The 14,648-nt window shown below is 38.8% G+C and overlaps 1 protein-coding gene across 1 annotated transcript in view; it reads left to right on the top strand.

Moving 5' to 3' along the window:
• Positions 1-14,648, top strand: part of PLCB1 (phospholipase C beta 1) — a 593,106-nt gene that overhangs the window by 176,351 nt on the left and 402,107 nt on the right. The window contains exon 3 of the mRNA XM_058181309.1: positions 7,475-7,549. Within this exon, the coding sequence (XP_058037292.1) occupies positions 7,475-7,549 (75 nt within the window). The remainder of the gene's footprint in view (positions 1-7,474; positions 7,550-14,648) is intronic.

The following is a 14,648-nucleotide window of genomic DNA, read 5'->3' on the forward strand; positions in this document are numbered from 1 at the left end:
GTTTCAAAGACGAAGAGCCAGTGCTGTCTGAAGACGTCTCCGTGGTCATGTGGCCGGCATGACTCAATGCCAAAGGTGCACGGAATGCTGTTACCTTCCCACCAAAGGTGGTCCCTATTTTTCTACTTGCATTTTTTATGTGCTTTCGAACTGCTAGGTTGGCAGAAGCTGGGACAAGTAACGGGAGCTCACTCTGTTACACGGTACCAGGGATTCGAACTGCTGAACTTTCGATTGACAAGCTCAGCATCTTAGCCACCGAGCCACCACATCCCTCTTAAAATATATACTCTTAAATAAGTACTCTGATAGTAATTCTCCGATTATTCATTTTCACCTCTGTTTCATTAGACTTAAGTCATTTAAGACCCTTACATAGCAGACATTTCATTATTCAGCCAGGTGACATCATAAGTGCTGGTGAGTGTGAGTTTTATTCAACCCTGAGCTCCATAAATTCTCTTCTTTTGGAAGTCCCAAAGGTCCTTTTTCAAAAGGCAATTGGACTTGGTTTTTCCTCGAAGATGTTTCACTTCTCATCCAAGAAGCTTCTTCAGTTCTGACTGAGTGGTGGAGGGTGGAAGGATTTATATTCCTTGAGGGTCGTCTGATCATTACAATTCTTTCTGAGAGTCATTGAGGCCTTACAACTTAATTAATTTAATTAATTAATTAATTTTAATTAATTTTTAATTTAATTTATTTACATTTATATCCCGCCCTTCTCCGAAGACTCAGGGCGGCTTACAGTGTGTAAGGCAATAGTCTCATTCTATTTGTATATTTACAAAGTCAACTTATTGCCCCCCCAACAATCTGGGTCCTCATTTTACCTACCTTATAAAGGATGGAAGGCTGAGTCAACCTTGGGCCGGGCTTGAACCTGCAGTAATTGCAGGCTGCTGTGTTCTAATAACAGGCTCCTTACAGCCTGAGCTATTACGGCCACAACACAGTTCTTTCAGCAGTTCCAAGATTGTTCTACAGCCATTTGCACTATTTAGGTGACCCAGAGGTCACAGTCAAACCTCCAAATGGTCTCAATAATTCTTTCTGAGTGCTAACAACCAAATGATTGCAGGAAATATAAATCCTTCCACCTTCCACCATTCAACCAGAACTGAAGAAGTTCTTGGATGGGAAGTAAATCATCTTCAAGGTAAAACAGAGTCCATCTTTGGGGCAACCATGACCTAGATAACTAAGAATCTCCATAGACAGTCTTTTTTTTGGAACTACATACTGTATGAATATCAGATGCTTGAGAAAGCATGCAGGGGGGAAGGGGCGTGGCCAGCATTGCTGCGGGACAGCATTCTCGGGGCTCCTTGAGGATCCTGAGGATTTGATGATATTCCTGCCGTTTTGGGGGTCCCTTTTTGGGATCATAGCTGTCCTGTAGAGACAGCGAAGAAAGGAGGCACAGATCAGCGCGAACAGGGAAGTGGCAAATTCCCTGGAGCAACGACACCAGCCTCCAACCCGGCGGCATGGAAAGGGAGCCATTGAGCTGTCACTAGCAGGGACAACCATGCTAAAATATTGGAGCAGGAGAGGTGATCGAATGGAGGATTCTTACCGGAAAAGTGATTTGCCATCATATAGGTAAGAAAAAAAAGCACTAAGGCTTGAAAGAAGTTTTTATTTTGAATCAGCGGCTAAATTGGCATGCGGAAGTAGAAATAAAAGGAAAAAAAATGGAACTTGGAAATTAAAGCCAAATTTAAAGTCAAATTAATTTGATTGTGGAAGAGACTAAATATTAAAAGGAATAAAAAACTGAAAGAAAACATTGTTTACTAACAAAAACTTTAGTCAGGAAATAAATTTGGTGGACTAATAATGGATACTTTGTAGCTGAAATATTTGTGAATGGGAAAGAATTATCTGCTGGAGGAAAGAAAGTATCAGAGCATTTAGACCAGCATGGGAAAAAAACATTGTTTGGACATCTGCTGTGAACTTGCAAGGAGGGGGAGCAGAACAGATAAATACTTATTGGAATATTTTAAAGACATACTGGGTGGACTCTTCCAGAAATAAAGAAGAAATAAAGAAGAAAAGAAATATATGGACTTAAATTTTGGTTATAAATTGATTTAAAAAGTCTTTCTCCTTGTATTGGAAATATGGAAAATTGGGAGGAATTGTGGGAAATGCTTTTGATGATCCGAGAGTCTGTGAGACATATGGCTGGAAAAGAAATCAGTTAGGCAAATACAGATGATAATATTGGGATTGATAGTGGAAGAGTAAAAATGAAGAGAAGGAAAGAAATTTTAAAAAAGAGAGGAGAAAAATGAAAAAGAAAAGATTGAGAAGGACAATTAAAAAATGAAAAAGATAGTGAGAAAAATAGATGATTACACTGGGTTTAGCAGTGAAAGATGAAAGAGAAGTGAAAGAAATAGAGAAAAATTGAGGGGGGGATATCAAAAGAGTGACAACTTGAGAAAAGTGGGAAAGAAAGAAAAAGAAGGGGAGAAAGAAGAAAATGAAAGAAGGGAAGAAAGGGAGGAAAATACTAAGAGAAGGGGTCTGGGAGAGACTGAAAGTAAATGGTTAGGGGTAGGAGAAAAATGGACAAAAGAAAAGAAATTAAAGTAGTGATAGATTTGCTTCCTTATCTTTCTTTTGTGTGTGTGTGTGTGTGTGTTTGGGTTAATGCATGAAATGAGGGATGATCAAAAATCTAACAGAGGAAACTTGGAATGGTATGGTTTATTAATGAAGATAATTGAATTTTAAGATGCAAAATGGGATAAAATTGAAATGTTAGTAAATGATGTATATTGTTGGAAGAAAATAATCAGTATTGAATTTTGAATAGAAATGTTAAGATAATAAGAGATGGAAAGTTATATTAACTGATTATATGATATAAATGGAATAAGATGAAGATAATGTTAAGGTTTAAAATATAGGAGAGGAGGTTGGAAAAATATGTGTAATAATTAAGAGAATTGGGGATGTCTGGATATTAGAGAAATTGAAAATAGATGCAGCAAGAGACAAAGATAAGGAGAGAGATAGAAGGGAGAGAGAGGGAGGGAGAAAGAAGAAAGGGAAGAGGAGGGGAGGTAAGATGAGGGAGATAAGTGTAGGAGAGAAAGTTAGAGGGAGGAAGTAGGGTGGAGGAGGAGAAGAGAAAGGGAAGTAGGGAAGGAATAGGAGAGGAGGGGAGAAGAAAGTAGGAATGAAGAAAGGAGGGAAGGAAAGGCGCATAAGAAAAGGTTGCTGTGAAAGAAATGGAGAAATGGCAACCCTGAAAATATTCAAAGAATAAAAATTGAAATAGTAAAAAAAAAAAAGAGAAAGCATGCAAATGGGAGAAATGTGCATGTAGGCAAATCTCCACCTAGGAACAATGATTGTTTCTGCATGAATGCATGAAATGAGGGATGATCAAAAATCCAACAGAGGAAACTTGGAATGGTATGGTTTATTAATGAAGATAATTGAATTTTAAGATGCAAAATGGGATAAAATTGAAATGTTAGTAAATGATGTATATTGTTGGAAGAAAATAATCAGTATTGAATTTTGAATAGAAATGTTAAGATAATAAGAGATGGAAAGTTATATTAACTGATTATATGATATAAATGGAATAAGATGAAGATAATGTTAAGGTTTAAAATATAGGAGAGGAGGTTGGAAAAATATGTGTAATAATTAAGAGAATTGGGGATGTCTGGATATTAGAGAAATTGAAAATAGATGCAGCAAGAGACAAAGATAAGGAGAGAGATAGAAGGGAGAGAGAGGGAGGGAGAAAGAAGAAAGGGAAGAGGAGGGGAGGTAAGATGAGGGAGATAAGTGTAGGAGAGAAAGTTAGAGGGAGGAAGTAGGGTGGAGGAGGAGAAGAGAAAGGGAAGTAGGGAAGGAATAGGAGAGGAGGGGAGAAGAAAATAGGAATGAAGAAAGGAGGGAAGGAAAGGCGCATAAAAAAAGGTTGCTGTGAAAGAAATGGAGAAATGACAACCCTGAAAATATTCAAAGAATAAAAATTGAAATAGTAAAAAAAAAAAAGAGAAAGCATGCAAATGGGAGAAATGTGCATGTAGGCAAATCTCCACCTAGGAACAATGATTGTTTCTGCATGAATGCCTGTAATAAACAGGGAAGAAACCCCACATTCAGTAGCACTAATGATGTTACCTAATTGGATAATGAAATGTCTGCAAGCAAACAACCAAAATCAAAGACTCCACAAAACGAAAAAAAAGAACAAAGCAAACAAAACTCTCTACCTTTTCAACTGGCCAATACAAAAAAAAACGATTCTTCCATTGCAGCAATAGTTACAAGAAAGACTGTGCTTTGTAAGAGGGTTAGGAAGTCAGAAGCAGAACATATTAGAATAGTAAATAAGTAATGTGCTAAAATACCAGAAACTGTGTAGATCAGAGGCGTCAAACTGGTGGCCCATGCACAGGCCACGCCCACCCCAGCTACCTAAATATCGCGAAACATCACGTGACGGCAACATGACACAGCAAATATGACACCTGTGGTATAAATAGTCTTCACTGAGCGATTGTCTTGTTTTAACAACCATTCACCATTACAATCATGGTAGAGCTTATGATCAATCCTGAGATTTATGACCTTCAATGGTTTGGAAAGCAAAAGAAAGTTGAAGCTAGATAAGCACTGTTACGGTTTCTTTTGCCAACCATTTTGCTTGACAACTGAGTTGTTAGTCACTAAATTATGGTCACTAAACAAGGACTGTCTGTAATTGTTTTGGGAGAGACATTTGTTTCCATAATCTAATCTTTCCTCAATCAGTCCCTGCCCCCAGATGCATTGGATTACTATTCCCATCATCCCCATTAACTGAGTGATGGGAATTGTACGTGCCTTGACATAAATAGAGCTTTGCAAGAATGGCGAATATCTGTAGCTTGGGTGTAGGATGGGGGTGAAGTTTCGTTCTCCGAGTTTGTGGGTTGGTTTCCAAACATTACAGTCTACGAATCCCTCAGATTCCAAATCAAACGCACAGCCAACCAGAGACAGCACTGACCCTCAACCAACCAACGCAAACCCCCCTACCAGCAGTTCACCTCCTAGTGACCCTGACCTGATATAACCTTCTTATCATAAGACCCATCACAAGACTCACTGAGGACTCAAGCTGACCCTCACTTCACACACACACCTGAAGCCTTTATAAAGAGAAGAACACTGACACTGACATCCCCCCAAACTCGGCTGAAGATGTTATCTAGCCTAGTAATGAAATGTTCGGAAACCAACCCACACGCTCAGAAGGTTGATACTGACTATGGAACTATAAAAATTGGTCACAGCTCACTTAACAATACCTTGCTTAGCAATGGATGTTCTGGAAATTGTGGTTATAAGTCCAGAGCTACCTGTACTCTTTTTGCTCAGTTCTCCCTGAGCGTTAACCCAGAGAAGAACAAAGAATTGAAAAAGAAAGCTATTAGTCTAAACAGAAAAAAAATGCGGAAGAGAAAAGGGGATTTTCTCTTGAAGGGCAGCAGAATTTCAGTTTTGCCATGTTTGCTATTCAGCAGCTGATGTTTTGTTTTTGTTTTGCTATGGATTAAATATTTATATTGTGTTGAATTCAGTATGGATGTAACTTACAGAATGGTACATGGAAATTACAGATAACTGAATTGATTTTTAAATTTTAGATCTTAGATCATCATCAGCTTTTGCAGATGTCTTGAGGGCAAAGTAGAAATTAAGACATTTTTCAGATCCCTGTGAGTTAAAAATAATCTTTTTATGGCTTACTCAGGGTAAAGGTTAGCCTAGTGTTGACATGCTAGTTTTTAGTGTTCAGCACTCTTATTGTTGAAGATCGTACCACGTAGAAGGAAATGGCACCTTGGGAAACCTTTTTAGAGAGGCCTGGAGCAATTTTGACCACTGTTTGCCTGCATGTTGTGGATTACTTCATCTGCTAACTCAACTCAGCAATGCATACATGCTATCTGAAGGCAGAAGCTGTTCATTCATTCCAGTTGACTAAGAAGGAATTGGTTTGCAGCTTTCCATGCATTGTTTATATGTAGCATGTGTAGGGCCTTGTAGAGTATTAAACTGTTAGTATTTCACTCATATCTGATGCATGAAAATGGGCTCATGCTATCCAGTTATTAAGATCCTTTGGTTGTCAACTCCCAAAGGTGCTGCTCAAATGACAACTGGGCTTTCTTGTTTTTTTCCCCTGGAAAACGTTTCACTTCTCATCCAAGAAGCTTCTTGGATGAGAAACTAAACATTTTCAAGGAAAAAAACCCAAGAAAGTCCAGTTGCCTTTTGAACAGCACCTCTGGGGCAACCATGGCCTGGATAAATGAGTCTCTCCATAATCATTTGGTTATCAACTGTTTTCCAGACTTAAATTCAAAACATTTATCTTTAAATCTGTTAAATACTGTAGTTTAGGCCAGTTATCCAATAAGGCATCTGTTTCATTACAAATATGCATTCCAAAGCCCTTTTAAGTGTATACTTAATTCACAGAAAGCCTGTTAAGTAGACAATTTTTTTAAAAAAAACTCATTTTGTAAGCTGTTCTAAACTTAAGCCTGCTTTGAACAATGCTCAATATAGCTTTAAGATAATATTGATAATTGAACATACTTTTACCATCCAAATTAAATTAATAAATAATTAAATAATTGTTGGGTTGTGTCTGCCTGACTTTGGTTGTATTGACTGGATGATAACCTATTAAATGAATATGTCAATAATCTAAATAAATATATGCTGTGTACTAATCTGTAGAATGCTTCGTTAGAAGCAAACAAGAATTTGGATGGGATTTCCCACCAACAAGTTTATTTCTCTCAGTTATCTGCTTTGGATATAGAGCAAATAAAAATTTATTATTCGCATTAAAAAGATCCTCAGGGTGGTTGGCATTGCCAATATTCAATAGTTGAAGAATACTAGAACTCATTAAACTTCTCTGATCTTTGGCGAGTTTCTGAGCGAATAAGAAATCCAGGCAGCTGCATAAGAGATACCCAGCTAGTTTACTCTGCCACAGTAGACTAGCGGTGCATTTCTAAATCAAATTAGAATGCCATGTTTGAAAGCCCTTTTTAAATCAATTTGTTATCCAGGCAATTGACATTTTCAGTAGGATCTTCTGGAGAACATGGCCCTAGAGAACAGCACTTCTGTAAGGAGGAGGGCTTGATGGGGTCTTTTAGAGCAGCCTTTCCTCCACTTCGTGACTTCCGCATGAACTGGATTACAGACTCTCTCATCTCTGAGCTGCCTGATGGATAACCATAGTTATTTGTAATTACAGGTAGCTTTGCTTTGAGCTTAGACATTACTTAGGCATATTAAGAACTCCGATGCAAGCGGAATTTCAGTAATTTAATATAAAGAAATGCAGTGGAATTGATGTAATTGTACCGTTTGTATAGTCCAGTATAAATCATGAAGCTTTTTCCTCCTTTTTTTTTTCTATCAGGTGCAGGAATCCGAACTGTTAGATGTCAGCTTTGTGAAAGATGCTCGATGTGGGAAACCTGCCAGAGCCCCTAAGGTAGGAAACATTGCTTTGTGCCTTTACAAATGTTGCAGTGAACATTTAGCGTACAACATGAAGGGCATACCAAAAGAAAAGACGCCTTACGTACGCCAAGGCTTGTTGTCTTTCCATTAAAGAACATATGCCGTGACATACTTTATAGAAGGAAAATTGTACGTGTTTTGCACAATTTATGAAGAATGCCTTTGAAGAAAACTGTTGTTAGGGTAGCTGTGTGATAAGCCTGACTCAATAACTGCAGATATTCTTGATTTAATTCAAATTCCTTTGTCCAGATATTTTGCAAATTAGAAATGACATTTGTGTTAATCTGAACGGGTTAATCTGATGAATGGATGATGACTTCTCCACATAAACGTTCCCCTTGGAAGATATCAGTTAGCTCTCTCCTTGTGAATAAATCACTCAAAAATCCCTCTCATGTTGGTATTACATGGCTAGAGGTGAAATACTTCCGGTTCAGACTGGATCGCCCGATCCAGTAGTGATGGTGGCGGTGGTTCAGAGAACCGGTAGCAAAAATCCCTGCCCCCCTCCCCTCCTGCATGCCCAGCTGAGCCGCGCAATCATCAGAGTTTTTTTTTTTACTTTTAAAAGCATTTTTTCTTTGGCCAAAGAGGCTGTAAAAAAAAGCTTTTAAAGGGTTCTGGCGATCAGGCAACTCACCTGGGATCGTCAGAACCCTTTCAAAGCATTTTTTCTACAAGCTCTTCGGCCGAAGAGGTTGTAGAAAAAATGCTTTTAAAAGAAAAGAAAAAGTTGGCCATGCCCACCCAGTCACATTACCCCCACCACCAAGCCACGCCCACAGAACCAGTAATAACAAATTTTACACTTCACCCCTGTGCTAGTCCTGTATTAATTTTCCTTGTCTGGAGGATTTTTTTTAAACCAAAGAGAATTCCATAATCTAATTTGCCCAATGGTAATCTACTGTTTTCAGATGCAGCGTGCCTGGCAGGTGATACGTAGACTTACTCTGATTACATGATTTCTTCAATTTCTTTTTGCTTTTGTGAATATTGCCGTGAAAGTCACATAATCAGTTTTAAAAAATTAAACACATTGATTAATCAAATCCTGGAGACTTCAACTGAATATATATTAATAGAAGTATTCCTTGGGTTTCCCTTGTTTTCGTTCACAGGAACATAGGGCATATTATTGTTAGCCCTGCATGTGACCATACAAGACCTCAGCATATGTTTTCATTACTACTTAGAATAAAGTTAACTGTGAGGTTTTTAATGCATTAATGAGACCTCTTGCACTTTATTGGAAAGCATATTATGTCAAATGATGTGAAAATCTTGATGGAAATGACTATAATGTGATCCAGTTAAATCAAGCCAAATTAGTTTGAATAACTGCACTCATGAGAAGCTGGAAGCATGCTATTGTCCCTTTTCAAAGGGATCACTATAGATAACATCAATCAGAGGTCAATTTTAGGTACACTCACCAAACTGATTTTTAATGGCGTCAAGATGCATTGCGCACAGTCCCTCACCCCTCACTTAGAATACTGTAATCTGATCTTCATAGGGCTATCCTTGAAGATGTGAACAAGCATGCCTGCATTATTTATTGATGAACCTCAGTACTGAAGAGCTATGTTGGATACCAACATGTTTCTGAGTACAAGCCAAGGGGTTGGTCACTACCTTTAATGGCTTGGGATCTGGCCATGTTTTCATAAATCAAACCTGCCCATTTGATCCAGACCCTTAGGGAGCTTCTTCTCAGAGTACCCACCTGCCATGAGATGCAGGAGGAGGAGGACTCCCATCGATCCCCAATGCGATAGAAGGCTGGGTCTCCAGCAGCTTATCACATGAGGCAAGAATGACCCCGACTGTAAAGTCTTCCAGAAAGATGTAAAATGTTGGGTTTTCAAGGGTTTTTTGTTTGTTTTTTGAGAATGAGTCTCAAGTCATCAGTGTATGTTTTTATTTCTGTTATACTGTTTTGCTATTATTGACTACTGTATTTTTTTATTGGTACTGTATACTGCTATAGTCCAATTGATCTGGCATAACATTTCATTTAAAATCAAACATTGTTGCATTTACCGCATATTAAATTGAGCATCTTGGTGAGAGCTGTGTGGTATTTTACCTGGTCGTTAATATCTGCATGTCTTCTTCCCAAAGAAAAGATAATAACATTTGTGGAAAACCCAACTCTCAAATATACAGTATAAACAGGCAGCATCCTTGGCCTTTTCTTAATTAAAAATGGCAGCTTAGTGTGAAGCTGGTCATGCACCTGAATATGATATTTGGCTAACAGCTATTTCCGTGATACTTTGCTCTACTTCCGAGGACCCACTTCAGTGGCAAAAAGCTTTTTAAAAGGCTAGAAGTGTAATTGAAAATTCACAGTGGCAGTTTATGGTGCTTGCACGTAAATATCAAAGTAGTTCTCTCTTTTATTGATTTTAAGATGAATAGCACAAGAAGATTTATAGTATCTAAATGTGAAAAGTAAAAGGTGTTTTTTTTAGCATATCATTATTTTTAAAATAGTGAAGGGTATATACAGTATTTTTACATCCCGAATATATAACTTTGCATCCCAAATACAGGTAGCCCTTGACTTATGACCATTTAGTCAGCCACCATTCCAAGTGCTGAATGAATGGTAGCTACAACTGGTCTTCAGAGTTCCAGGCATCCCAGCACCCCAGTAGTCATATGATCGTGACCTGGGTCCTTGGCAACCCATTTACATTTAGAACTGGTCGTCAAATTTCCTGCAATCATAGGATTGCCATTTGCAATCTTCCCTGCCAGCTTCCTCAGAAAATTAATAGGATGAGTCTTCCCTACCTCCAGCCCCTTTGTACTTACACCATACCAGCCATTCGTGCACCTCTGAGCACCGGACCTGCTCCACATCTCACACATCTTTCTCAAAAAGTCTGGTACTTCTTGCACAATCCTGTGCACCCTGACCTGTGCAGCACCTCTTGCGCACTCTTCTTGACTTGTGTGAAAACCCTCTGGATTGTCCGCAACATCCTCCCCAGTCCTTGTGGCATTTCTTCCATACCCCTTGCACCCCTTCTCAACCAGTGTGGTGCCTCTCGTGCATCTTTTTGACACCTTGTGCACTTTCCCTGACCAATGTAGTGTCTGTCAGAGACACTCCCTATCCTGCATGATGCCTCTTGCACATCCCCTCTTAACCCTTGTGCATCTTTTCTGACCCTCCTCAACATGTATAGTATGGCTCCTGTCAGCCCCTTCAGGCAAACCAAACAAGAAACATGACCAGGTGAGCTAATTCTGCTTTACTGTTATGTACAGTAACAAAATCTTGCAAGTCTGAAAGTACAAATCTCCCACCTTCTCTTTTTACAGCCTGGTCAGTCAGGGTAGATGCTTCTTTAATGTCTTTTATTGACAGTTAAGTTAGTGAGGTTTTTCCTCCTCTTGTCTGATCATTCCTTAGGCAGCATCTCTTCCCCTCATCCCTCAAGATCATTCCCACGTAGCATTACAGAGCTTATTGCAAACCCTGATGCACTGTCCCAACCCTCCCCTATAGCCTCCCGCTCCCCCCAACCCCCCTTTGCTCCACCCAGCAGCAGCCATTTACTTGCCTACAGGCATAGGATTTGCAACTTCCTGTGGGAAATTGCCTCATCTAACAATTATTGGATTCACTTATCAGAGGCACAATGGGAATTGCAGGGATTGCTGTTGCTAAATAATGTGTTTGTACTTTATGACCACATCGCTTAGCGATATTTCTGTCATAAATTGAGGGCTACTAATACAGCTGTTTGTACTAAGCTCCATAAACATATTCAAGTTGTTTTCTGCCATTCAGTGGCAACACATAACTACAATGTGTTGCTTGAAGAACAGCTTTTATCTGTGAGATGAGATTGAGCTTCACCTATATTATATTAGATGGTTGTTGATAGCCAGTAGTTTTGCAGAGAAATCAAAGAAGATACTTTAACAGCAAGGTATCTGCTTCCTTACACAAGAATACCTATTCTTTCTTGCTTACTTACTTACTTACTTGTGCCTAAAATTGTCTTTGTGAGTATCTCCATTATTATTTTCTTCTTGCTTGCAATTCCAACATATGAATCTTCAGTCCCTGATACAATTTAGACAAGTAATGTCTTCCTGAAGATAAGCAATGAAACGCCATGAGAATTAATGTGTCCTTTGCACACCTGTAAAATTTGTTAGGCTCATTCCATCTCTCTCTCTCTCTCATTCCCTCTCTCTCTCACACACACACACACATCTTTTGATTAACAACAAGAACAACTACAACAACAAAAGGCAAAGTTGAGAAGCTGGCATGCTGTGAAGGAAAACAACAGTTGTCAAGATTTATATATATAAGAATTTATCTGGGCTTCTCACATATTGAAGAGATATTCTTAGATTTTTTTTAAAAAAAATATTCTTCTGAGGAACAGAAGGGAAGGATAGGATGAACTGGGATGAAAGCAGGGATGAAATTAAAAAAAAATCCCCTACCGGTTCTGTGGGCATGGCTTGTTGGGGGGAGGTCATGTGACTGGGTGGGTGTGGCCAACTCTACATCACTCACATTGAGGGGCTCCTCACCGGCCCGGCCCCTCCCAGCCACTCCTTGTCGCAAATGGCAGGAAAATGGGGAGGGGAATATTCCTGCCTACCATCCTTCCCTCAGTCTGTGCTGAGATCGAGGAATGGATGACAGGCAGGAAAATCCCGTTCCCCATTATCCTGCCTTTCACAAAAACGGCTCCATTCCAGCTTCTCCCCCCCATCCTCCCCCCGGAGACTACCTTAAAGGGACAGGCTGCAGCAGCTCCGTTCTGAATGGAGAGAGAAAAGTTAGCATCCTCTCTGCTGCATTTAACTTTGAATTCTGTGGAATATTGAGCGGCCGGAAGAGGTGAACAGCAACCGGCCGAGCATGGGTGGGGCCAAGGAGGGGTAATTATTACCGGTTTGGTGAACTGATGCCCATAATCCCTAGTGGTTCGCCTGAACCGGTAGGATTTCACCCTGGATGAAAGGAATCTGAAAGGGGGATGGAGTACAACCTTAAATACTCTACATGGAGCTCCAATATCACTATTTCAGGAGCTGAATTGGTGGCCAGTAGACTTTTGGGTCCTGTTCAAGGTCTTGATTTAATACCTTTATAGCTTTGCATGGTTCAAAAGATGGATATCTACAGGACTCCAATCTTTCTGTAACAGCTGCCTGTGCACAATAAGGCCTAGTTAAGTGTAGGTTATCTTTGTATCCTTTTCACTCAGAGACTGACATCTTTAGAGACTTCAGAGTTGAGCCTCCTCAATTACTGTCCCTCATCCATGGAACAGGATTCTCCTAAACATCCAAAAGGCCCCCTCTCTCTTGGTTTTTAGGAAATTATTAAAACATGGTTATTTTTCATCAGGGAACTAGAACAGCATTATTAATTATTTTGGTTAATAAAACACATGTAAGGTGGGATGCTGTTAAAAAGTCAATTGGAAAACAGCTTGATTGATATCTATCTATCTATCTATCTATCTATCTATCTATCTATCTATCTATCTATCTATCTATCTATATTTAATTTGTTGTACAACAGGCATAATAACCTATTGATTTTGCTTCTCTTCCAAACGCCAAATCTTTCAATAGAGAAAATGAGATTTGGTTTTGTATTATTGAGCATAGTTGGTCTTATGAATATGCATGCACGTATAAAGAATGACAGAAATATCATATTACGGACATCTGTTGTTCACCCTATTAACCCTTTCATTAAAGTGTTCATGGCTGCAGTTGCAAATCAGTTTCAAGTAGTCCTGTAAGAGTATTTGTCAGCCAAGTGTCAGATTACTGTAAATATCACAACATTTCCTCCTCTAAAAGATTTCACCTCGTGCATTTATGGGATGACAACTGGAAATCTCAGTTTCTTTTGAAATAGAATCAGATTCCTGCCTCTCGTGTTGCTAGAAGAAAGCGGAGAAGGATGAGGGATAAATTAAATCTAGAAAATAATAGCTTGTGATGTTATTATAAACTCTCATTGCTCTGGTTCAGGGTTGACTGCAAAAAAAATAAAATAACCAATGCAAAACTTGGTCTAATGTGATCAGCTGTATTTATGATAAGCCATCTTGCAAGTTTTGTAAGTTTTTAATCTCTAGAAGCATCACTAGGATTCAGTACCTTGCAGTTTATGATCACTTTTGGGACACCTCTTGGCTATACATTGTTTTTTTAAGAAGCAGAATAAGAGGAGGACAATTTAATATTTTTTTTTAAAATGATGCCTATAGCAGGGCTGTTAATACTATTATACAGGAGTTCTGTCGTTAGCCTCTTCTGTTCCCTACATATAGCAACCTGACCACTGCAGGGCTGTTGTAAATCTCATGATTTTAATTCTGAGTCAGTGAAATACCCTGTCACCTACCTTTGTTTGAGGATTAGCCAGAGCATGACTATTAGTGGTGTGGGATGGGGAGAGAGGCTGGGAAGTACAGGGATATTGATGCAGTGAAAAGCTGTAGATCATGATCGGGTTTTTTTATATTGCTAAAGTAGAAACAATACTTTAAATGTGATGGGGAAATGAAAATACAGATTAACATATATGCTTAACATCCCTGAAATTCACCCAACAGTTTCTATGGAAACTAGAACCTTTATATAGTTTTGAGGTTTTACTAACAAGCTGAAATAGTGTCAACTATGGTGAACATTCATTTTTAAATGTGTGGTGCATTATTATTATTTCTGCCCAGTGGTCATACATTTTTCAACAGGATGGGCTAATAACGTCACTATACATGGATTTCTAAAGCTTATTCAAAAAGCAGCTTTTGATATTTAAAAAAAACAACCATACTTATTTTCAATAAATGTTTTGAAAAAGGCAAAGTAAAAAAAAAAGGGGAGGGGAGTATGGGGTAGATTCAGAATTTAGTTTGGGGAGCCAGATGCCACATCCATCAATCCAAAGGACATCAGAGAGAAGATAATTGACAACTTCATATCTGCATGCACGGACCAAGTGATTGTTCATTTTAAAAAGAACCCCCAAATATTCATTTTAAAATTATTCAAGA

The sequence above is a fragment of the Ahaetulla prasina genome, chromosome 1 (genome assembly GCF_028640845.1).
Source record: "Ahaetulla prasina isolate Xishuangbanna chromosome 1, ASM2864084v1, whole genome shotgun sequence".
NCBI lineage: Eukaryota > Metazoa > Chordata > Lepidosauria > Squamata > Colubridae > Ahaetulla > Ahaetulla prasina.